General features: G+C 43.9%; 1 protein-coding gene across 1 annotated transcript in view; it reads left to right on the forward strand.

Moving 5' to 3' along the window:
- The window catches only part of KTN1 (kinectin 1), a 78,132-nt gene that overhangs the window by 12,334 nt on the left and 43,514 nt on the right, over positions 1-22,284 (forward strand). The window contains exons 2-6 of the mRNA XM_075150800.1: positions 11,040-11,592; positions 13,199-13,336; positions 15,789-15,956; positions 18,266-18,396; positions 20,524-20,640. Of these exons, the coding sequence (XP_075006901.1) occupies positions 11,070-11,592; positions 13,199-13,336; positions 15,789-15,956; positions 18,266-18,396; positions 20,524-20,640 (1,077 nt within the window). The 5' untranslated portion in view covers positions 11,040-11,069. The remainder of the gene's footprint in view (positions 1-11,039; positions 11,593-13,198; positions 13,337-15,788; positions 15,957-18,265; positions 18,397-20,523; positions 20,641-22,284) is intronic.

The raw sequence follows: 22,284 nt of genomic DNA on the forward strand, positions 1-22,284 counted from the left end.
TGCCAGATGCCAGGGTAGGGAGAGACTTCTCTTCCCCTGTCTCCTATCAGCCTGTGGGCGAGGACATCCCTTGCTCAGCAGAGCTGGGTGGCGGTGGGACTTGCAGGAGTGCCTGCCGGTGGCACGGCTCCAAGCAACTCTTGCCTTTTCCCTCTGGAGCACCTCTCCAGGCTGGGTTTCTCCTACAGTTCGAGTCAAAGTGCACCCGATATCACTGAGACATTTGCTGTTTGCTCCAGCCGTGCCTCCTTTCCAGGCGTGTCGTTAGGCGAAGACGTTGTCAGCCGACTCACAAATGGCACTTTTACTGCAGTGTGCTACGCTTCCAACAGAGCTTGTGCTGGGAAATGGAAAATACAGAACTCTTCTCCGGAACACAACTCCACTTTTTTTTCCCCCCCCTCCCGGGAGCTGCTGAGTCTCTGTGGCGGCTGGCGTACGTATGGCAGTGCCTTCTCCTGTTGGGAATGTTAAAAATACCCACTACAATTTTCCCTTTCCACATACCAAAATATATTAATGTGCTGCTGCTTTGATTAGTCATTTCCTCTTCCTTTGTTCCTTTCGCAACAGGGTAAAGGACTGCGGGCGCATACTTCAGTAAAATCTTGTATGGTTAAGAAGTCTGAAGCTAAATAGATTCTCCTGGGTTAATACCTGTCTTTGTTGGCAGAAGACTTCTGTTCTCATCTGTTAAATACACATTTAAAAATAAGTCTGGATAAAGTCACTTTTATGGTGTTCACACTAAGAATATCTTTGCTGCCTGATTTATTTTTGTAGGGGAAAGAAATTCTAATATGAACAAGGTTAATACTCCTACCATGAATTTAATATATTCTGGCAGGAAAACTTAGGTGATGCATTGCTATAGGAAACTTCCAAATTCTCTCATTTATTTTGAAGCTTCTTGTCTTCCTCCTGTGCCATCACCTGTACATGCATGCTCCCCACTCCCTGAGTTCCTGCAAGACCTTGTTCAGCATGGGTGGAAAACTTGGTGAAAGCACCAGCGTGATGCTGGTAGGCTGTACGTGGCTAAGCTGTGGGATAGCTTTGGCAGTCTCCATGCCATCTGGGTGTGGAGGTACAAAGGTTAATAAATTCGGCTATACGGACCTGCTTGAACATTGCTCCGAGTGATTTGCTAACCCTTCAAGGCTGGATGTTTTTTTGCTTCTCCATTGCTGCTGCTGCTTTGGCGAAAAATTTGGAGAAAAGCTTTAGCACCAGGCGATCTGGGGACCCACAGAACAAGTGGTAGGTTTAAAACTTTGTGTTTGGAGAAATTCAAGGGAGTAGGCTAAAATGTGGTTAAGGGCAAAGTTGAGTAGAAATGTGGAGAATTGAGCAATAAATTAAGACAGACCTTTTCGTAGGTATGTGCAAACTTCAGAAATACATCCCCTAAACAAAATGCCATCCTTGTTAGCAATCTGTGGTGGTTTTCCTGTCGTTCTGGCGCTGAAGACATCTGCTTTGCCCTGGATTCAAAGCGAAGGACAGCTTGTGCCTGCCCGGGGAGGTGAGGCTTGGGCAGTGGCGCTGCTCCTGCCAGGCAGCCTGAGGAAAACCGGTGTTGGTGGGGCTGTGCGAGGCTCGCAGGGAGGTGATTACCTCTTCTGGGATGCATAGGCAGATAATACGCTTGGCTCTTTTCCTTGACTATTTGCAGCCCTTGTATATAAAAACCTGGGTTGTTTTTTTTTTAATGAGCATTAGCCTCCCAGTACTCGGATGCCATTCATACTTTCACAGCAATCTGCTAAGGCAAAAAAAAAAAGATCTGGACCGAAGGCCTTTTCTTCCTTTGTTTGTCTCCTCTTATTTTACATTTATTTTTTAAAATATAAACAAGAATACATAACACAGGAATGTATATTTAGATAGTTATATTTACTATATACACTGGGAAAGAGAAAAGGTTTCATTCCAGCTGTTTTTTCTTTGCAGATTGCTGTGAAAGTATGAGAGGAATTTGAGTACTGAGAAGCTACTGCTCGTACCTGCTTTCCTCTATCCTCCTGTGCTTGCAGAGACTGAATTCGATGTAAAGAGAAGAAAGGGCTGTAGCAGCCTCAAATTTCTCAGGAGATGATCTTCAAATTTTTTTACTTGGAATTTGAGGCTCTGCCTCGTTTGTGATCAGCGGGAGGTCAATTGTGTAATTGCTGTGGGTGCTGTAGAGGTTGTTTTAATCAAGTTAAAGTAATAGAGCGTGGCAAGGGTAGGTGCAGAAGTCTCAGAATAAATATACTTAAGCTAGTGCAACTTATTCCTGTGTCAGAAGAGGATTAAGCTGTGTTGGAGTAAGATAGCCTGATACCCTCAGAGCTGAGACCCTTCACCTGCTGTGTTTTGGCAGAGCCAACTTTGGGAATGACGATGCACATGGTTATGTCAGCAGATGGAATGGGGGATAAGATGGGTGACGAGCAGCTTTGTGACCCCAGCTGAAGGGTGTGCAAACTGTTGTGCTGGCAGTGCAAAAACCCTGTGTTCTAGGAGAGGGTGCCATGCTAGCTGAAAGAGCCCCAAGCAAACCCAGCTGGGCTGTGCAGCGCTCAGCATCGGAGCTATCGTATCGTATCTGCCCCTGGTTTAGGGGGACGATAGCTGCACTCTGAGGCTTTCTGTGGATCTGAGGTGAAGATTATACTGTGAATATATATTTATACAATAGACCACAACAGATGTCGGAAGGCTTTTGTTGAGGTGCATAATGGCTTTACTTGTGTAAATGGCTTTTGTGTGTGGTAAACCTGAGCTGCTGTGGACTGTCACATCAACTTGGCTTGTACAAACCTCTGTGAACTTTCCAGACAGCTAATTGGAATAACAAAACAGGCATGGCCTGATTCCTCCCTCCTGTCCAGGTGCTGGGCACAAACAGATTTCAGGTGTGGTTGTGTGTGTTTAATGCTTCTGCCTGGCTGACCCAAGAGTCCTGGCTTAAATCCGCACCTGGCTCCTGCTGCTGGGCAGATTTGTGTTGCAGGGGACCCCTTGATACTCAAAAACTACACGACACGCAGAACTGCTGCTCAGACTGGTAATCTAAACTCAGCTTTGGTTACTAATCTGCTAGCTTTGTCTCTTATTTTTAGTATGTAATCCTGCATTAATATGGCCTTGGCAAAAACCCAAGTTGTAGCATTGCCTGCAAAGCCAGAACTAACGAGTTAATCGGTGTCGGGTTTATTACAATGTATTGTTATACCTTGAGCAAACCTGTGAAAGCCATCCATTGCAATGCAGTTGGGCAATGCTGTGGTGAGAACAGTGATGGTTGTTTTTAATGAAGTCTGTATGTTGAGACTTAATTCTTTTCTAAACTTAATTCTTTTCTGAAATGGGGCTAAAAGGTGCAGCTGCTTTGCTGGCTGGGTTTGTTGGCTCTATCTGGCAGCTTTGGAGGAGAAGTGAGACTTGGCTGCTGCCTGGCTTGCAGAGGCAGCACCTCTCTGAGTGGCTGTACTGACACTTGCCTTGCCTTGACATCAGCAGAATTGCTCATGCTGATGCATTCGTATGGCTACTTGTGCAGCCTTTTTTGCTGTTGAACTATGCCTTCTGATATAACACGCGCGACAGAAAGTAACAGATGTAATGGGGCATCTTCTGGGTGTTCGGAGCTGCTCTGAGAGTGAGGGAGTGACCTTGGCTGCTATCGCTGCCCGCTTGGGATGCGAGCAAAACCGCAAGCTGAGAAAATCGACGTCTGTGTTCAACCTTTAGTTTAGATTTTGCTGCTCTTTGGTCCTTTGTGAGAGCCTGTGAGGAAAATCCAGTGAGTGATTTTTTTTTTTTCCCCTTTGTATTTTGAGGAGTATCGTTTCCCAGTTCCCCGTGCACAGAAGTGAGTGTTGATTGAAGAGCAAATGTTGGATCTGGTCTCTGCTTGCAAGGAGAGCAGGGAAGGGGAAACGCTTACCCAAAAGACCGTGAGCTTGCTGCTCCGGTGTTTAAATACCTCTCGAATAGTTCACGGTGGTGTGGGCAGAGCACGTCTGCACATGAGCATGCGAAGGAAGGAGCTGGGGAAGCCTCAGGGACTCCCTGGAAGTAGCGATGGGAAGAGGCAGACTTGCTGAGTAATGCCCAGAGCCCTCTCGGGGCGCAGTCCTCCCGCTGGAAGAAAGAAACCTTTGATCCTTTACAGGCACTTTGGAAGAAGGTAGTGTAAAGATAATTTGTTATCTTCTGACTTTGGAGATAATAGACATGTGTGTTAGAAGTTAGTGATTTTAAGGGAAAACTTGCAGTTTCTGGTGTCCGGTTGGGACAAGGACACTTTCCTCTGGCCCTGATTGATGCCGATTGTTATCCCAAATAACATGCCCTCGCAAATGTGAGAAATGCTTTGGTTTCCTAAGGCTTTTCAGTCCTGAATGATATCAGTGACTTTGTTCTTGTGCTTTGGTGAACCCTGTCGGTTGCTGGTGGGGAGGGGTCTGTGCAGTTTCAGGGTATTTGGGCAAGCTGCTAGGCAGGAGGGCAGAGCGTGGTTTTCCAGCCTGTTCCTTGTTCTGTGCCAACAACCGGTGTGCATGCTTTTATCCCTGGATAAATGCGAGGTTGCTCGTTTCACTGATGCCAGTTCCAACTTTGGGCTTTATCCTGCAGCCCAGGTGGTTTCAGGGCGTCAGCTGCCGCACGGTGAATCCCTGCCCTGCCTTATCTTGTATGAACTTGCCTGGATAGCCGGGCTGCGGTGGAAACTTCCCGAATGCTCCCGGCAAACCCTTGCAGGAGGTACCTGGATGCTCACCGCTACCGGCATTTGGACGAGAGCAAGGTCATCTGCCAGGTAGTGGTGGCAATGTTGCGTAGCCGTATTGCGCTGCCGGCTTGCTCTTGGCACTGCTGCTGCGTTTTGTCAGGTGTTGGCTCTAAAGATGTATGGAAAAAAACCTAAAAGTAAAGGCTTTTGTTGAAGCAAAGCTACTCTTTTCTGGTATTTAATAAATAGCGAGTCTGTGTTAACTAACATCAAGCAACTGAGAGCAGACAGAGCCCAACAGATGGTACAAACAGTGGCATGTTTGGAATGGAAAATATTTACCTAGAGGGTATTTGAAGCACTGAGATTGTGCTCGGCAAATGGCTTAATTGTATCAGCGTAATCAAGTGAAGAACAGCAAGATTTATTGACAAGTCTCACTCTCCTCTTGCTGTTAGCAGTTTGTAGGGGATGTCAAGCACTGTTGAGCTTCACTTGAACAGGTCTCCTTCCCAGAGGAGAGTAACTTTAATACGTGAATGGCTCAGTCTGTAATTTCGAGTGTCTACAGCTTTCTTCTGTTTTTGCACAAATCATGCTGTCGGAGCAAGTACTTAAATGAAAGAAACCCAGCGCTTGAATGGCTGTTTATTATGCTTCCCCCTCAGTCTTAGTTTTGAGAGGACTTCTGTAAACAGAGCCTGGAAATATAGCTATAAAAGTAGAGTTTAAAAAGAATGCAAAAAAGTAGGTTAAATTTTGCCATCCAGGTCAAAACTGGCAGGGCCATTTAGACCTTCAGCTTTTCCAGGTGGTGGATGCTTTGTGCACGCCTCCAAGTTGTACAGTTTTAAAAGTGACCTGTAAGAAGATTGTGTGTGATCTTACTGGGAGCTGTGCCTTTTTCCTTACATAGGTGGCAGGTGAGAATTGTATGTAATATCTTATTTTCCTGACTTAAAAACAGTGCTCAGGTGTAGTCAGCTCCTTGCTGGTGTTCACCAGGCAGTGTGTTTTTTTGGAATGGGTAACCCTTGAATGGGAAGGCTGGGGAAGACGTTGAGTCTTTGCAAGGGCTCCCTTGGTTCCCAGCCTTGCTCACCTGCTGAAGTTAGCCGGGTGTTAACGAACTCGGGCAAGTTTGATGGACTGAAATCCCTGCCTGCTCTGACAGCTCGGCTTTCACTCCTGCCTCTTAGTGTCACATCGCAGCAGCTCTGCTGTCTTCTGTGTCTCGTCTTGGGGCATGAAGAACCATCTTGTTTTTTCAGTGACATATAGGGCTGCTTAAAAAACCAAAACTAAACCTACCTAAGTTCTAACTCTGCATTTTTTTCTTATACTGTAGCAATGCTGATGTTAAATGAACTGCCTTTAGGTTTTTCTGGTAGCCCTCCTTCCTAGAGCTTTTGAGCCCAGCAGTGCTTTAGTTAATTAATGCTCATGAACAAAGTCACAGAGAGCTGGTTGCTCTCACTGTATGGATGAGGAATAGGCATGGAGTGGCTACACATCTTGTTTAATATTATATTTTACCTGTCGTGGATCGGGGTTTAGTTTCCTTGTCTAGCCCAAGCTGCTGGGCATCCTCTCCTGAAAAGCGCTGGGGGAAGATGAGTTTGGGAGTGAAGCTGTGTTCAAGAGGATCATCTTTGCAGCTGGCTAATATGGAGTGTATTGCTAACTGTGTGCAGATCAAGGATAAAAAAATACTATTATCTATTTGAGGAATTTATTGAATAGATACTCCTCTGAGACTTCTTGCTGTGTTCCTAGTGACTGTTGAATGAGAGGGCTTTCTTTTAGTCCGCTTGCCAGCTTGAGAAAATCCCAGGGAAAATACCGTAATTAAACAAGCTGTTGCCTTAGCTAAATCATATATGGTATCTCTTAAACTGCTTAGTATTTAAACAAAAAAAAAAAATTACCTTGGTACCTATATTTTTTCCCCTTTAATGTTTTTCAGAGGCACAAATCCCTGGAGATTATGTGCATCTTGGGACCCAAGCATTTACAGAAGCTGTGCTTCTAATGTGCTGGGGCTAAGCTACGAGTGACTCATTAGCCAGATGGAGCTATAATTTATTTCTGTCTTAAGTAAGCTAATCCCCTGGACCTAAACTGAATGAATATCCTGTGAAATGTGGTATCTGTGCAGGGTGAAACTTGAGATCTAAATGCAAAAAGCGAAGGGTATGTTACAAAATCCAGGGCAGTGTTAACTAGCAGAGGAACTCAGGTGCAAGCAATAATACTGCACCGGAGTTCAGAAATAGTTATTTTCTGTGGCATGGGCTCTGTTTAGGGGAACAAAAGTGCAATTCTTTTGTTAAATGCAGGATGGGAACAGTAACCAAGTCTGCACGCAGGCTGGGACAGATGCGGTTTGTTCCCCTTTTTCAGAATGACTGAAGGGATGTTGTGAGCTCTTGAATTTACGAATGAGACGGGAGCGTGTCTGCAAGTGGGGAGCCTGGCACGAGTGCTGGGCAGCCGGGCTCTGAGAGGCGTGCCCAATAAATACCAGGTTAAATATCAAATATGGATGAAAGGTGAGTATTTAACCAAATATCTTGAAGTTTAAAAGTAGCTAAAGTCGCCGTGCCTCTTGTTGGCAGTAGCGAGGGGGTGTGGATGTGCGATTTCTGCCGGGTGTGCCTTGCCTGGGGATTGCAGCTTTGAGTGGGTAGAGAGCTGATGCAGCCATCCTGGAAAGGTGTTTGAGGGAGGGCTGCAAGTGATAAAAGTCCCCTTGCCAGCACTTCCCAGGGGGAGAAGTAATATTTTTGTGAGAGTGTCTTATATTTCCATAGCTAACAGGAATGGGAGGAATCGTAAAACTAAATCCCGAGGAGCATTTAAACCGGTACATGAAGGTTTTTAAGTTAATGTAGCATTCACTTTTTTTCTGATTTAATTGAAGGAGCTTTTCTGTCCTGTTTCTTTTTGTATGGCATAGGATTTTTTTCCCCTATAGACTGCTTCTCTCTTTTCCTAGACGGTTTGTCAACCTAATACAGAAGTATAAATGGGAACAGAGAGACTTGTTTAGTAACTGTAGATTGTTGGAGGACAACTGGAAACTGTGTGTGAGCCAAATACCCCATGGCAAGGATGCTACTTCATAAAGATGTCTTGACAAGGGGTGGATGGTGAAGGATGTCATCTTGTCATTCTGCATACAAACCAGCAGCAATGGTATCCTTCTAGAAGTGATTTTTAAATGCCCTTGATCATGCTAGGCTGAGATGGGAAATTAGTGTATTACCATCAGAGCAGAGCTCATTTGCCATTCCTAAGTGTCCTTAATCAATTCTAGTTACATTCTGAGGCTTTTACTTGTTTGGTTTTTCTTTTGAACCCTGCTTCCCTGTGAAAGGCTGGATTTGTGTATGTGAAATTCCCCGCTGGACTTCGGAGATGAAATCTGCGTGCCTCTGATCACAGTGTTTGGGGTGGAAGCGTTCATTTGGCTCACGCTCTACTTCGCCCTGATGAGCGAGAGGAGGACAGGAGCAACAACTGAGTCTGTGGAGGCTCCGAAACTCATCACTGCAATGCTGTGCTCTGGATCTGGCACAGGGTGCAAGGGATCCCCTTGTACAAGTGGAGTTAAGTGCAGGGAGGGGAGAGCAGGGTGGTGGACAGAGCTCAGCAGAGCTTGTGTTGCTCAGCCAGCTCTGAGATCAGACCTTGTCTTGTCCAGTACATATTCCCCTCTCGGACTAACTGTTATAATTATGTATTTATGGCTCCTCTAGGAAGCAGCTGAAGCTTTTAAATGTGTCTAGCCTCTCTGGTCTCAAAGCAGCAATCATTTTCTGCTTATACTTGGTCCTGCCTTGATCACCATCATGCATCCTGACATTTGATGTCTTGAGCCTTTACAGCGTGTGTTTTGCTGAGTGCATGATTCAACCTGAGCATCTGGTGTCGGCTGCTGGGAAATGTGTAGGGATGGCTGCAGGGTGTGATCGTCCCGGCTTGGCTGAAGCAATTGGATGAATTTACAGCCAGCTGCGTGCTTGTGTATCAACAAGGCAGAGGTGGGCTGTTCTGGGCATTTTGTGGTTAGGTATTGTAATTGTTGCAGTAATGTATTGTAATGATCAACTTAATTACAGTTGTGAAAAATCTGCTTAATTACATATTTACTTTGGGGATTAGCTTTTCCCGTAGGCATTCAATATTGACTTTGGCTGAGACAAATTTTCAAGATCTACTTCCTTCAAGAGATGACTAATATTAGATCACTTAGTGCAGGAAGCTGGTTTTATCAAGTAGCTGTAACTAATCATCTTGAAAGCTCCAGCTTAGTTTCGAGCATCTGTGCTTTTTCTTCCCAAAAGACAAGCTTTTCCTCCCATCCCTCTCAGCTCTTCTGAAACTTTCCGTGTTGGATGTAATTCTAGACCCAAGCCTTTTCGGTGAGCTGTGCGCACACAGAAAATAAATACAAACTGGGAGAAGACTTAGTTAAGACAACTGATGAATAATTAGTGTATTGAAATGCTAGTCTTTTATTTGGATAACTTAATAGCCAAATTAGAGTTCCCACTCCTTGCTTTCTGTGCTGCTCAATGCACTGTACAAATAAATTATCACAGTAACTCCTCTCTGCCCAGAAACTATTAGATACAACTCTTCCCTCTTCAGCTAGAGCCAGGCTCCAAACCAAGCTCTCGCCGATGTGGCAGGATGGCAAGCCAGTTTACGATAGCAGCTTCCAGCACAGCCAGGAGTTGAGGTAAAAAAACACTTTAAGTGTAATACTAGCAGGTATTTGAAGAGTAATCCTCTGTCTGCCCAGAAGCAAGGAGAGCCTGACCTCTCCCTGCGCCGTGCAACTTCTGTATGTACTTTATTCCCTGTGCCCTCAGTGGGCACATCTCTCTTCTTTTTGTAAGCGGCAATGGAAATACTATAAGCAATATTGCTTTAAGGTGTGGGGCAGTTCCCCCTACTCTTTTGGGGTCATCTCGCTTATGTCTAGGCCTGTGTGAAGCTCTCGTCCTCAAGTTGGTTGAGGAGAAGCAGAAGGGCAGGCTGATGTATAACAACTGTCCGGAGTTGCTGACAGTACAAATTTCCGCAAGTGTTGCTGGGGACCTTTGCACGTGTTGGGGGGTGCTGCAATTGGGCAGTGGTTGCAGAGAAGGTGACAAAGATCATGGGAGACACAACCCGGGTTAGATCTCCTGCCTTTCATTCCCACGAGAATGGGTCTCCCAAGGGGCAGTTGAGTTGAAGAGTTGTCTTTTCTTGTGTAGAAAATGTAGTTGAAGCATGTGCTTTCCATGGTGGTTTTTAAACTGAGTTGGTGAATCAGGAATTGCACTTGCTTAATTAGTTTTAATTGTGTTTTTCGATGTTTGGTGCTTTTTTTTTTTACCTTGGAACAAACACTCTGGAGAGGATTTGAATTCTTCCTGCAAAAATCCAGGTCTGTTCATAGTGATCGGTTGTGAAATAGGAAAATTGGTCTTGTCTTGGTTGCAAAATTAGGTTTTTAGCTTCATCCTGACTTTTTTTTTTAACCCTGTAGTTCCTGCTTTAAAAAAAAAAGAAGTAACGCTCTGAGCATAGTGTTTTCGGCAAATTATTCTGGAGTCGTCTGGTCTGTTAGTGCCCTGGAAATTGTACGCTGTTACATGCACAAAATAAGTAACAGATCTTCCTGTTTTCCTGTAAATGTGTGGAATCTTCATGAGTTTGAAGCTGGGTTTTAGACTTCAAAAAGCAGTTTTGAAAATACCTGATTCTTTATGGTTGACTAAAATTTAGGGCTCTCTCCCTTCTTCCCCTCATTCCACTTCTGAAGCTGTCATAAATCTGGGAACAAAAGGAAGTTGAAATTTAACTCCCACTTTTCAAGATAAAAATCTTAATTCGTTATGTTTGATTTATGGCAAAAAAAAAGTGTTGCTCTGCATGTACTGATCCTTATTTCACAGGCTCTGAAAGTGCTGTCTCATGTATTTCTGAAATCAAAAGCTTTAACTTTATGAAATTCACTTGGGAAGGGAGAATGAGGAAGATGAAGAAAAGTAAGGAAAGAGGAGAACTGCTCTGTTCCAAGATCAGCAGTCTTGCAAACTGCAGTTTCTTCCTATCCTGGTTAACAACTTTGAAGCAAATGGTAATGACTTCAGAAGTTGTTCCATGATTGATACAGTTTGGTAATTTTATTAAAAGCTATTTTAAGGCTTCTCTAAAACAATGACAAAGCTTCTTTTATTATTATAATTGGTGGGGGAAATAGTATCGAGGAAAACCTGTTCAAAACCTAATTATTTTTTTTCTTTTTTCCCTATAGGTGTTTTAAATATAGCTAAGAAAAAGCACAATGGAGTTTTATGAATCTACCTACTTTATCATCCTCATTCCTTCTGTGGTTATTACAGTCATCTTCCTCTTCTTCTGGCTTTTCATGAAAGAAACTTTGTATGATGAAGTCCTTGCAAAACAGAAAAGGGACCTAAAGTTTCCACCTACCAAGACTGATAAAAAGAAAACAGAAAAGAAGAAGAACAAGAAGAAAGAAGCTCAGAATGGGAACATCCACGAGTCTGACTCTGAAAGTACACCTCGGGACTTTAAGCTCTCTGATGCCCTGGGTACGGATGAAGAGCACGTCGCTCCTGTTCCCTTGAGTGTGACTGAAGCATCTACTGGCGTTAGAGAACGGAAGAAGAAGGAGAAGAAACATAAGGCCGTTCAAGATGATCATGTAACTAAGGAGTCGGAAGGATCCAAGTCTTCAGGCAAGAAAGTAGAACCAGTCCCTGTTACAAAACAGCCCACTCCACCATCTGAATCAGCAGCATCTAAGAAGAAGCCTGGGCAGAAGAAGCAGAAAAATGGAATGGGTATCTGACGTTGCATATGCTTCTTGCACAGAACGCCAAAACCGTGTTCTGCTTTTTGCAAGGCCACAGAGTGTCTCTCTCACAACTGTTCTGCCTTATCTCTATGGGGCAAAGCTCACTTCTAACCTTTCCCTTTTGACGAGCTATTGCTTTTTCCCCCCCTGTTTTTCATCTGGCAGCAATGCTCTGGTTTTCCTCCTCCCGTCCTTGCTTTCTTCTACTAAAGATTGTCGAGGGAAACGTATTTTGCTTTGCTCTAAGGTTTGGGTAGTTTGTTCTGAAGCTGTCAAAATTTTGATTACTTGAAAGAAGTCATTAGATGTTTGCTGTGTGCGTTCTGATGTCAAGCTGTAAAAAAGTGGAGTCCTAAGAGTGGTTGCTCTGATAAGGAGGGGCATCTAGGGAAACTTCATAGCAGACTGTGCAAAACAAATCACTCTTTAAGTGCAGGCTTAATGTACAAAGAGGTGTTTGGTGGCTGATTCATGGAAAGAAGCACTTAAAGCTGCTTCCCACCTGCTACATCTCTGTAATTGAATGGAACTGATGCTAAAAGAAAACTGGTCCAGCCATTGTAACTGAAACATTCAACCTAGAACAGACTGAAAACTCTAGTCGGAATCGCCTGTGACTGTCTTGACCATATCCTCAGCAGAAGTTGACATGTCTCAGTGTGGTTGTCTGGCTATGAAGAGAAGTTAAAGAATAAAAATACTTTGGTTTTCACTTATTTCCGAAACTGGGTATTTGCAGAGCACCCTTTTGAGATGCAGGTGTAACAGGTTTGCTACAGGGAGTGAGGAAAAAGAACGACATTGCTGCTTGATGTGGTGGATTTTTTTCTTTTTCTGAAAAAAGGGAGAAAAAAGACCCACTCACTACCAACAAAAAAAAATCAAATCTTCTTTGTGGGTGTTCTCCAAAAATCTCTGTGGCATGGTTAAAATGTGGTCTGCAAGCACTATTCCGAGGGCAGCCACAACTAACTCTTATCCTTGATTACAGGAGCTAACACCATAACCCGTGTTGTGTGTGTCAGCTCTGACAAGAATATTATATAGCACAGGCTGTCCAAAAAGATAAAAAATTTCTCACTAGAAACAACTTTTCAAAAAGAACAGTTCCCGAATGTGAAACACTTATTTTCTGCTTCTCACAGTCCCAGTAGCTATTGGGGGTGTGTGTGTAAAATACCCAGGTGGGTTCGTGGAGGGGAATAAAATAATTCCTGCAAATGAGAAACTAATATGGGTAACACGTGCTGTCTGCTCTATTGCAGTAAATCCTGGATTGGATTTGTAAAACTGTTACTTGCATTGCTGTATGTTCTGCTTGCAGATAAGATTCCTGTCTGTCAAAACACTAGGTGCTGTGGCTCTTGACTTTGCTAAACCTTTCTATGCCTTGGGGTCTTGTCTGATACGGGAAGTGTATGTGTTTGTGAGTGCGTGTATATACATATATATGGATAACTTCGTGTTCTGATTTAAAATACATGAGTTTATTTTTTCTGGGAGTGGACTTTGGTGGTTATTACAGATTTACTGATTTAAAAGTAATGATGAGAGTATACAGAAGAGCATATTGTCTTAATTGTCTGTTACAGATGATCAAGATACTAAGACTGATTCTGTTGTATCTCCTGCCAAAAAGCAAGACCCCGTGCTGCTCCACCAGGAGATAAAGCAAGAAAATGTATCAGGAAAGAAGAAAGTCTCTGCAAAGAAGCAGAAAGTTGATAATGGTGAGAATACAGACTGTGATTTAGTTCAGATAAACCTGGCTATTAAACCTTTTTGCCATCCATACTTTAGTTTCTCTTCCTTTGGAAAAGAAACTCATAAAAGAATAACTCTTTTAATTTGAAAAAGCAGGAATTCCAGGTAGGAAAGATTGTTCAGCCTAAGATACTGTTTAATTTTATGAACATCTGGTACCACTGAACATGGGATGATGCTGTGAATCTTTCTGAGCAATTTTGGATCCAAACATCCATGCCTGAGTTGAGAAGTAATGTGCTGACTTAGAGTATAAGCTGAGCAGGCTCTAAGTTGCTCTGAGCAAGGCATGTCTGGAACTGTTGCAGTCATCTGCCCCAAACAAGACTGCAGTTTTTTTAGCCGATTGCTTTGACCACGTTCCTCTCTTATTGTCCTTTTGTTAGCTAGCTGTTGCTCCAACATAAACTGTTCATCTTTGCTGTCAAGGCCTTTACTGTTCGTCATCCCTCATTCTCTGCCAAGATGCTGTTTCTTGTCTCCTCTTGGCTCAGCGTGACTCTGTGTTTGTGTTTTTTACAATGAGTGCCGTTGTGCCTGTGGCTTTGGGAAGAGCGTGACCATGAAGTTCTGCGAGGCCACCTTGTTAGCTTCTCAAAACTCTTCTTTACTGGGACAGCTATGAAGAAGTTGGCGGCTGGTGGACTGCTCCTGGAGTAGACAATGTTGGTCACTCTTTTCTTTATACTTTGGTCAGGTCATCGGGGTCCAAATCAGCCATGGGCCTTGGTCAGGCCAGGATGGGGTTCCAAGTAGTGTAGGATTCCTGTATGTTATAACAACTGAAAAACGTTCATATTATTCCTGGAAGAAACCTAGGGGAACCTAGGATGCGATTGCCTTTTACGGATGTTCTTGTGCTTTTCTTGATGCATCCATTGCCCTTTTTTGAGGGGCCATTCTATGGACCACAGACTTGTCTGTATGTGGCAAATAAGTGTCAGTACCAGCTCAGCCAGCATTAAAGCTAAGCTGTCAGTGCCACAGGGGAGTAGCTCCTGCATTATTTGAATGGAACCTGTTCTCTTTTAGAGCCACCTTTCCAAAATGACAGAGCAAAAATTAGCTGTGGTGGGCATCTGGATTAGCCAAGACAGTACTATGGGGATTTCAGATGTTATTGACCCTGCGAAATGTCTCATTGATATTAAATAGATTTTGAAAGGAAGGGAATGAAATGAGGAGGGGAAGTTAATAAGAAGAGGAAGCGAAAAGGTGAGGATGGTAACTGGATTAGGTGGTGGATGTTTCTGCTAGAGGAGAGCTCTCCTCACTTCTGAGCTTGCAGTGTACCTGCAGGTGTTTGCTGGCTGCTTAAGTGGAAGGACTATAGCAGGTGACGCAAAAGGTCCATCTGGCCTCTTCTGCTCCTTAACAGCAGCCAGAATACAAAAGTGTTTTATAACTGGCTCTCTGGCAGCCAGGAATGCGTATTTGTCTTGCACTGATGCCTGAAACCTTGCATCCCACCCAATTCCTCCTCTCTCTGGTCTGCCGCGTGGCATCTGTTGTCCATCAGCCCTTCAGTCTGGGCTGGCTGGGTCAGTGAACTCTCCTGCTGTGGCATGGCTCTGTGCACAGCGTCTTGCATACTTTAGGCAGTGTGGACCAGCAGCTCAGGAGCTGGGCAAAGAGCAAAGCCAGCTCTGTTGCTGGCTGTATCTGTTGTCCCTGGTCTGTCGCTCTTCCTCTCCCCTCCCCTGCTTTTGTCTCGGCAGCGCAGGCTGAAAAGCTCTTTGGACAGAGGCTGATCCTCACCACATTTATACAGTGCTGTGTGAACGGAGACCCGAGGTCGGTCAGTACCTCTGGGTACTTTTCTGAATATTAAAGATGCTTAAAGCCTGCTCTGACAGATGAGATATCTTCATTAAGTGCAGTTGAGTCTGCATTTGAAATAAGCTTGATTGCTGTCCCTAATGCATGTTCTGCATAAATGGTTTACTTCACAGGTGATGTAATCTGGGTGAAAATGCTGACAGTAAGGTACCAGCTTTTAACAGAATAGGGACAAAAGACTTTGCTATAGTCATGCTTCAGGGATGCTGAATGATTTCATACGCAGCCACAAGTAAACCAGTCTCATTGATGCTATGTGCAACTTTCTCATTAAAGTGAAATGAAAGTCAAAATGTAAAGCTTCTCTGCTACTTGTTAAAATGCCAAAAGGCAGCTTTGGAAATAGAAATTTAATTGAAGCTATTAAATTACTATGCATTAGAGACCTTTATTTAATGAACTTACCTGAAGAGCTTTAATGAGTTAAGCTGTGAAGGATAATAGAAACAGAGAGTATAACTAACTGTTGAGGTTAGAGATGCTTTAATCCAACTCTCTAATATGTTATGTACCTTTTTTAAAAATGTTGATGTTAATTATTACAAAGCTTTAACCCATCCTGTGGACTTTTGATTATAGTTTTGGTGGATGAACCTCTTATTCAAGCAACTACTTATATTCCTTTGATGGATAATTCTGACGCTGGGACTTTGGAAAAACGAGAAGCGGTTGAAGTAGCAAAACAAAACGTGAATGAGGGGATCCAGAAGAGCAGCGGCAAGAAACCGAAGAATGAAACAGATAAAGGTAAGAAACTGATAATGCAGTCTGTCTCTGACATAGCCTGCCTGGAAAAACAGGCTGTGTATGTGGGGAGGGGGATCCTCTCTTATTTGCTAGGAAGAAATGATTTGAGGAAAATGCTGTTGGTTGCAGGACACTGTTCTTGCCTGTGCTCGTTTCTCCCCTGTCTCTGGCACTGTTGAAAGCGCTTTGCGCCATCTGAATCCTTTTAACGTTGACTGTAGGCTTTTGTGTCCTCACAGTGAGCAAATGGGTGATCGCAGACCACGCAGATGCACACCAGCTAGTTTTACAGTAGATAGTGCAGGCATTGCTAACGTGATGGACTGTAAACCAAGAGCTTTCAGCACCGGCTGTTGGAGTCTGCTTGAGACTGGGAGTGCAGCCCGTACGCGCTAGGGCTGTTCATGGAGCTAGCTGGGCCTGACCAGCCAGCGTATATCTCCAAGTGCAACACGGAGTTACCTGAAGCAAATTGCCGGTGGAGATATCTGGCAGTTTCCAGGAAGGCTTTGAATTTTCCTTTCAATGCAGTTGGAATTGGTTGGGACAGGGGAGCTTCCTAAATACTTTCCCACGGAGGCCTGGAGTGATTCATGAGCATTGTGTCCCAGCCACTGACCTGCTCAAAGGATCCCAAACTTACTGAGCCATGAGGTGAGACCCTCAAATTTGTGGGCAGCCAGAGAGGAGAAGCCAAGTGACTGAGCAGTGATTCCGTGCTCAGGTTTGTGCAGAAGGCTGGCTCTCCAACATTGTCTGCCTGGTCACTCACTGCACTCTTTGGAACCTCTCTTTTTACACTTGTCTTCTAAAACGCTCACTTGAAAGCTTCCTGGCAATGCTTTGTGGTATCTAGATTGGATTCCCACGTGTCTGAGGCTCCTCTTGTGCTTCTAGCTCAATGGCTGCATACTACTGACCTGCAGCATCAAAGCCTCTCACGTGCACCCGTCCCTTCTCATTTCCTTTGCAAGCTGTAACCTTCTATATGAACTCCTAATTCTCCTATGTCAGCTGGGATTTGCCCTCCCAATATAGAAATCTTCCCTTATTCTAATTGTAAGCTTCTTGGATGCAAGGGCAAAGTCCTCCTGTCTTCAGGGAGCACAGGGCTCAGGCTGGTCCAGGCAAAGCTGCTATAGACTCCTGGCTAACCAGACTGTGGCCTCAGGATTTTGGCATATTCCTGGTAACAACATCATTGGTGATGTCAGTGCAGTAATGATGTGATCTGAAGTCTGTGGCCAAGACTAAGTTGGATTTAGGAGTAAGAGAGGGTGTGCTAGAATTTCTCAGCGCTTCTCCCCTGCCTCCCTGGACTCTGTTCTTCAGTGATTTGTTTTTATGCTCGGTAATCTCTCTTAGGGGCTTAGTACCACCAGCACTTTTTTGTTTTTCATTCATTTTTCAAATTCTGGAGAGGTTTGGGTTTGATGTGTGGCTTGGTTTCAGTGGCACGTTTAGTACTACAGTGGGAACCTTCTCCATGATCTCTGGGACACTTTCTGAACCACACATCACTTTTAAGCTTTTCCTTTTCTTTTTTTTTTTCTTTTCCTTCCAGTCCCTTGATGTACTTTTGTGCACTGGTGAATATTTGACAGAGACACTGGATGCCTCGGTCTTGTGCTTCCATTTGCTTAAGTTAGGGGGCCACCTAATGACATATGTGCATCCTGTTTTTTATGAACAAATGTTTTTTTTTTTTGTTCCTGTAAGACCATTGATGAGTTGAATTGTGTTTCCTTGTGTGTGTCTTTTTAAACACTTGCTGATTTATCTTCCTACTGCTGAACTCCTTCTGCAGCAGTTCACTTCCGAACTTAGACTGGTGGAATATTTTTCTGGTTTCCATATATTGTAATCAGAAATGTGCCAGTTCTTAAATTTGTTACCTTGTCACTTGCTTATTGTTTGTGAAGCCAGGCTGTCCTTTAAATTGAGAGCTCAGTTTGAGTTACTGTCATAATACACTAGAAAGAACTCTTCAAGTTTTCACATGAATGCTATTTTTTCCCCCAAAATCTGTGTTATGCTTTGTCTTCTTGCTAGCAACACTATAAATGTTACCAACTGTACAAACAAAGTGGTGGGATTTTTTTCTCCAAACTGTCAGCTGGCAGATTGTTATCGGATTTAAATCAGAGATCTGTTGTTTTTGCTGAATGTTCATGACCTTTTGCTTCTTGGCATTTCAGACTGAAATTAAATATAATGCATAATGATACCCCATCACATGCTGTTTCGAGGCAAAGTAAATAATTCTGTATGGAGTCCAAAGTAAATATATCCTCCCTTCTGTGTTGCAGAGAATGCTGAAGTAAAATTTAAAGACTTTGTAATGGCCATGAAGAATATGATCTTCACTGAAGATGAGGCCCGTTGCATAGTGGAGGTGTTAAAGGAAAAATCCAGTGCAATTCATGATGTCCTGCAAAAGGTGAATGACCGCGGGCGGGGTGGGGGGAAGACTATTAAATAAGCAGAAATTAGAAGAGATGCTGTCAAATTAGCTATATCAATGTTCTGTTGCGATTTCTGTATTCTGTCTTTGGAAGACTTTTTCCAGCTGGTCTGTGCTTGCTTTGCATGCAGAAAGCAGTTGTCAGATGTCTGTGTGCTGCCATCTGCCATCCCATGGGCTGGCTAGACAGGCTGATGGCTTTTGACTGCTCGTAAAGAGCAGGCATAACCGTGGAGAATAAGGTATATAACGTAGGTCTGCTGCTGCAGCTGACGCGTGTGTGTTGGCATGGGGGAAGGCTATCTGGTGGCTTTCAGGAGTGATCTTTCACAAACGTGTAAATAGAATAAACTATAGTAGAAATTAAGAAAAAGCTGCTGTGGCTGTGTGCTCAACCAGCTAATTCTGTTTTGCAAGTCTCTTCATCTCGTAAGTCTATACATTCTAGTCTGCTGAGTTCTTTGGATATTTTTCATAGGATTGTAGGACAATTGTAGACTTGAGGGGACCTCAGAGGGTCTGTAGTCCAACCTCCTGCTCAAAGCAGGGCCAGCTCTGAGGTCAGCCCAGGCTTCTCAGAGCTTTATCCAGTCCGGCTTGAAACCTTCAGGGATTGAGGCTGCACAACCCCTCTGGGCAACCTGTGCCAGTGCTTGGCAATTCTTTTTTAATTTTTGTATTAGGACAGAAGAGAGTGGTGACCACCAATATCTTACAAATATCTACTCCTCCCTCCCATGATTCATTATGATTGTCATTTTGTGCTTGTAACATCCTGTTTGTCACACTTGAAGTCTTTCAATTCTGTATTCTTCTGCAGATATGGTACCAGAACAGAAATGCAGAACTGGATATGTGTCAACTCAATTAACGCAATATAGTAGTGTATCACGTAATTCGGGTTGGAAGGGACTTCAGGAGGTCGTGCAGTCCAACTGCCTGCTCAAAACAGGGTCAACATTGAATTTGGAGCAAGTTGCTTAGGGATTTGTCCAGCTGGTCTTGCTCCAAGGACAGAGACTTCATAGTCTCTCTGGGTCCCTGTTTCAGTGCATGACTGAAATCCCTGTAGTGGTACACTTGCAATGGTATCACCTGTTTTATTCAGAACGTCAGCCAGCTTGCTTGCTGTATTTGTTGTTGGTTTTTTTTAAGGAATATTTTATATTAAAGGTAAATCTCTAGGATCAAAGTGGGTTCCTGGGTTTGTATAAAATCAAAAATTGTAGGTTTCTGTAGATGGAAATGTGACTAGTGACTATTTTCCTATCTGTAGCACATGCACACATTGTCAATGTGTTTTGTGTATGTATGCAGTACAATACCATTAAAGGAGAACTTCCAAACAAATTCAGAGTGGGTTTGGGGGACTGACACTCCTCTTTGCTGCTTCAGTTACCAGACTTCATTGAGTGAAGTCTGAGTGCGAATTCTAGGCGGCTTGCCCCTTACCACAGTTATTTCATTTTAGGACCAGTATACACCTGGCAGGACCACGGGGATCGTTCCTCTAGTTCTGTTCCCTGTAGTATCTCTGAAACTTTGTGTGTCAGTGTGCCAGCAGAAACATAATTATGTCAACTGGAGGCTCTCCTGGGAAGTGGAAGGAGAGACCAGATCAGCATTTTTTTTCCTTTGTAGTGAGATATTTCAAGAGATTAAGTTTGTAGTTACAATCCAAGTTGGGTTGTACCTGCTTTGAGAGTGGGTTGGACCAGGTGATCTTGGAAGTACCTTCCAACCTCAATTACTGAATGATTCAGCATGTCTGCATGTTTTTCCTTCATTTCTCTTAATGGCTGGTCTTTTTCCCCAGTGCCACCACAGCAGCTCTCTTCCAACACGGAAGCACCTTAAGAGCCCATTTATTCTCTTAATTGGTTTCAGTGCGTTTGAAAATGCATTTCCTTGTCTAATGAAATCGGTGCTGCAGGATCCATTAGCAGCAGAATCGGGTACTGGTGGTGCCATGTACGCCATGCAGATGGATGATTCGGGGGCAGGAGGGGGTGTTTCTTCCTCTCAAGTTTGCTCTGCTGCCTGCTAGTGTGCTGTGCAAGTACTTCTGGCATGTATGATCATTTTTATGTACTTTTGCCGCAGGCTAGCAAGGCTGAGTCGGCTGCAGCTGTACATCAGCTACAAGACAAAGAGAAGATGCTTGCTGCGATGAAGGAGGAGGCAGCTGTTGCAAAGGAGCAGTGCAAGCAGCTAACCCAGGCAAGTATAAAGAGGTTCAGGTGTATAGAGAGCCATGGGAGAGGAGCAGGGGCTTGGAGGTCTAGCAGCCAGCAAATGCTGATTTACAGAGGTTAGTATAAGTTGAAAGATGGAATTTTTTATATCGGGAAAGCTTACCAAGACACTATGTTTGGTTTTATGATGCTGTTAATGTATTTATGCAGAGTTATTTTCCAGTAGGTTTTCCAGAGAGTTCATTTACTGAAACTCTTAAGCTGAGACTATTTTTCTTTTCAAAAGGTTACTTTAAAAACACTTCCTTCGTGAGTAGAATTCGGTTTTGTGGATGCAAATATTAAATACCTTTCCTGCATCGCAGTTTTAATTTAGTACGTATTCTAGCATTCGCATGCTTGTGTGCTTCTAGGCACAACAATCATCAGTTTTCTTTAAGAAGGAAGGTACAGAAAATGTTGACTGCCTGATTAGCACCTTGAGTTGCAGCTCTGATTGCTTTAGACTTACAGGGTTGCTGATGTACCACTGCCAAGACTAGTTTATGAAACTTGACTTTTTTGTTTTAATGAAGGTTTCAGAGGAAAGCAGTTACGGTAGAACAAATAGGCAGTATGGAGTGAATTGGAGACTCCTCTGGGGGGAGGATTCTTAGGTTTTGGCTAGTTTGGAAGCACATAGGCATTAGACTCAGGAAGGTTGTGTTGTGGGACAAAAGTTGGGCACAGAAAGCTGGATGGCTGAAGATGGGAGCAGAATGGCCAGTGGACATGGGAGCCTTGACGGATGAGAAGGGAAGAAGGGAGTGGGTGTTGTGTGAGCTCCTGGCAGGGCACCGGTGGGTGTATATGTGCAGGTGGTATCGAGAGGTTTGGGATAGTCAATATGTAACTGTAGGAAGAAAGGACTCGTGATGTGTTTGGAGGGGAAAAAAAACTCTGGCTCAGGATTGCAGGATGAAGGGGGGGAAGCATCTGCTGCTGAAGAAGCAGAGGGAATGTATGAAGGAGCCTGGGTGTGGGGGAAGCTGATGTGGTTGGGGAAAAAACATCTGCAAAGTGGTGCTTGTGAAGGCAAGGCAGGAGCTGCAGAGAAGTAGGGGTCATCAGGGTTTTTTTTGCCATCTGGATTGGGGGAGGGAAGGGAGAAGGAGAAACAAATAGGCATTCCTGCAAGCTGGGAGAAAATGGGTAAAAGCAAAGTTGCTGCAGTGCTGAAGTATCAGGATAAACAAGGAAAAAAGCTCAGCTTGACTGACGAAAAGCTCTTATCTTCTAATGAACACGTTTGTCTGAAAACACTGCCAAAAGCCACGGAAGGACTTTGCGTTGCAGAGATGTTCCTGCAGGGGTGTTGATAAAGATGATAACTGGAGAGGATAAATGAGAGCAAGAGATGCCTGACCTCGGAGGTATTTGGCAAAACGCAAGCTAGGTGAAAGTTAATCTTCCCAGGTTCTCTGGCATTGCCGTGACAGGGTAGCTGAGTTAGTGAGGACTGCAGATGGATGGTGGAAGTGGTGGAGGGGTAGAAGGAAGCTGCAATATGTCCTGGTGCCCTTCTTTTTGTTGCATCTTTGCAGATGCAGATATAACATGGAGAGGGCTTTGTGTCAAGCTGTTTACACTGTATTTGCAAAAGTGACTTAAAACGTCTGGTGTGACTCAA

Source organism: Calonectris borealis, chromosome 5, assembly GCF_964195595.1.
Source record: "Calonectris borealis chromosome 5, bCalBor7.hap1.2, whole genome shotgun sequence".
In the NCBI taxonomy this organism is placed as follows: domain Eukaryota; kingdom Metazoa; phylum Chordata; class Aves; order Procellariiformes; family Procellariidae; genus Calonectris; species Calonectris borealis.